Source organism: Electrona antarctica, assembly GCF_951216825.1.
Source record: "Electrona antarctica genome assembly, chromosome: 17".
Classification (NCBI taxonomy): Eukaryota; Metazoa; Chordata; class Actinopteri; order Myctophiformes; family Myctophidae; genus Electrona; species Electrona antarctica.
In genome coordinates this window covers 711415-714653 of record NC_136798.1, presented here as the reverse complement: position 1 = coordinate 714653, position 3239 = coordinate 711415, and the positions used below count along the sequence as shown (strand labels likewise).

At 49.2% G+C, this 3239-nt stretch overlaps 1 protein-coding gene across 1 annotated transcript; it reads left to right on the top strand.

Moving 5' to 3' along the window:
* Window positions 1-554: 554 nt before the first annotated feature.
* On the top strand, window positions 555-2784 carry LOC306940554 (methyltransferase N6AMT1-like; the record flags this gene model as incomplete). Its single annotated transcript, XM_079525650.1, has 2 exons — window positions 555-1251; window positions 2780-2784. 2 exons carry the CDS (start codon window positions 555-557, stop codon window positions 2782-2784), a joined length of 702 nt encoding a protein of 233 aa, XP_079381776.1.
* Window positions 2785-3239: the final 455 nt, after the last annotated feature.

Sequence of the window (3239 nt, the reverse complement as noted above, 5' to 3'; positions counted from 1 at the left end):
CAGAAAACTATCAGGATGTAGAAGACATTTTTAGAATCTGATCTCAGGTCAAGACGTCTGCAGGGTTGGATTCAGGGTCCGCAGCATTCACTGCAAGACGCTACGCATGATGTCCGGAGACATGTAATAAGAACTTACTGCCTTTTGAGATTCGGTATAGTCTATAATTAGATAGATAATAGAGGGACCCTATTTGACCATAAATAATGAATGCAGGGTAAAAACAAGGGCACAAGGGTAAGAATGTTGACCTTTGGCCGACAGTGTACGGTGGATGTCACAAACCTTAGACTGATGTCAGAAACCGTTGCCTAACTACGGCGATTCGCGCATGTGACCCCCAGTATTATACCTGCGCGCTGACCTGAACCCAGCTACAGCACAGCTCAGTGGGGGAGGAGGGACTGACAGACATGGTGTTAATATTGTTGTTCGAATGTCGTCAATATATTTAACGTCAGTCAACTCTGAACAGTGATGACCACATATGACGCGTCTATGAAATGTACCGTTAGCAAACGAGTCATAGTCAGTCAGACTGTCGTGTACGAGCTATGTCACGTTACCCCACACCGATCTACTCCCACGCCGGTCGCGGAGAGTTCCGGGAGGTTTACGAGCCCGCGGAGGACTCCTTCCTCCTGATCGACGCTCTAGAGCAAGACGCGCACGCTCTGCAGCAGCTGCGGCCGTCCGTGTGCGTGGAGGTGGGCAGCGGCTCGGGCGTGGTGTCCGCCTTCCTGGCGTCGGTGGTGGGACCCTCGGCGCAGTACGTGTGCACCGACGTGAACCCCGCTGCCGCGCGCTGCACGCAGGAGACCGCTCGCCGCAACCACGTCTCCCTGGAGCCGGTGGTCACGGACCTGGTGGAGGGCCTCCTGCCCCGGCTGGGCGGACGCGTGGACGTCCTGCTGTTCAACCCTCCCTACGTGGCCACGCCCTCGGAGGAGGTCGGCGGCGAGGGCGTGGAGGCCGCGTGGGCCGGCGGCCGGCGGGGCAGAGAGGTGACGGACAGGTTCCTCCCCGCCGTGCCTCGGCTGCTGTCCGACAAGGGCAGGTTCTACCTGGTCGCCATAGCGGAGAACGACCCCGAGGAGATCGTCTCTCTGCTGGCGGAGGCCGGCCTCGCGGGCGTCTCGTGTCTGTCCAGGAGGGCTGGCAACGAGAGGCTGTCTGTCCTGCGCTTCCACAGAACACAGCCTCCGGCCACGGTCCTGGGCGGCGGTGGCTCAGGGGTAGAGTTGCCGGATGGTAACCGCAAGGTTGCCAGTTCGAACGAACCCTGTGGGCTCCCCCAGAGTTAGTGTCGAAGTGTCCTTGAGCAAGACACTGAACCCCTAATTGCTCCTGATGTGCTGGTTGGTGCCTTGCATGGTTTCCGCCGATATCAGTGTATGAATGTGTGTGTGAATGGGTGAATGAAATGCACAATCTTTGTAAAGCGGCGCTATATCATTTCACCATTTACCATTTAGAATGGCCAGAGGGGAATCTACCCACCAGTTTTGCACACGCGTCGCTCTCTTACAGCAGCTTTTTTGCCCCTGGGAGGCACTCCCATTGTATACCCATATATGGAATTCCATATATGGAATTCCATATATGGGGATTTAAAAAAAAAAACTATAATCACCATGTATGATGATGACATCACACAAACACGTCACGTGATGGGCGTCATTTGCCGTTGACTTGGCCTGAAAGTTTTTGCGGAACAAAATTTGTCATAAAAAGTCCATATAAGGCTTGGCCAGAGCCTTAGATATAGACAGAGTTACGCAAACTGCGTTCACTTCATGGGGCTTCAGTCCAACAATGGCGTCTCTCCTACATAGACTTCTATTGAGAATGGGGACAACCCACTGGGACAAGTCCTGGACCGGAAGTAGGCAGAAATGCATTGGGACAGCTTGTCTCAGTTCAGGCTGCATGAACAGCGCTCGAGCGCTCGGTTTCTGCCCCCTCAACATCGTAACTCTTCTAATTAGATGACTGGGCTTGGCCACACCACACACATGACGAAGAAAATAGATAAAATCACACCCGTGTGAACTGAGTGGTGTAAGGTCTTATATAGACTGATCAGCTGTGGTCTGACGTAATGTCTGACGTAATGAAATCACACCCGTGTGAACTGGGTGACCATAGCAACCATGCTCATTTTTTGGTACGAACAGACACGTAAACTAACAAAGCTGAATTCACACCCGGGTGAACTGGGTGACCATAGCAACCATGCTCATTTTTTGGTACGGACAGACACGTAAACTAACAAAGCCAGTTGTAGGAGTGGTTTACACCACTCAAAAAAAGGACAGTGTACAACACTTTCTTTTCTTCTTTCTAATTATTTGATCGTCCCAAAACGTTGTGTTTATCGTCATGATTTGTCACAACAAGAGTTGTCTTTGTCTGAGGCTTAACCTATTCTGGGCGGGAATGTGGTGCAAATCTGCTTCTGAGGGGTTCCTGGAATAACATATTTTCAGATGGGGGTCAATTACACATAATTTCTGGGGTCCTTGAAATATTGAGAACCACTGATACAGAAACATAGGTATTTCAGAAAATTGTCAGGATTTAGAAGACATTTTTTAAATTTTGACGTCAGGCCTAAATGGGTAAAATCTCTTTAGATAAATACTTTTCTAAACGTCTATGGGGGAAAATAAATGGGGAATTATTCTCTTCCGGGCCGCTCATCGGCATGAAAGGGGGCGGGACTGGCGACGCTCTATATTCTGACTTTCACTCATGGTGTTTTTTTTTTGTTTCATAGGTTGAGAATGTTCCTTCAATGGAGGGTCAAAGTCACATGTTTCATAGGTTGAGACTCTCAACCTCATTCAGTTGTGAGAACAGACACTTGGAAAATGATTATGCTATTTATTGATTGAATTAATACTTTATTAACAGGCTTTGGGCCAATAGCCCCTATAGGGCCTATAGGCTTGTTTCCATTGTGGTCCTCTGTATAATATCGGAATCGGTCAGAATCGGTATCGGCAGATTATGACCCTGCAAATAATCGGAGATCGGATAAATGATCGGATATCGGGTCAAAGTCACATGTTTCATATGTTGAGAAGAGTTCCTTCATTGGAGGGTCAAAGTCACATGTTTCATAGGTTGAGCAGTGTTCCTTCATTGGAGGGTCAAAGTCACATGTTTCATATTGAGGGTCAAAGTACAAAATGTGAGAATCATTTTCATGGAAATCCAGAGCGGGAGGAATGGAT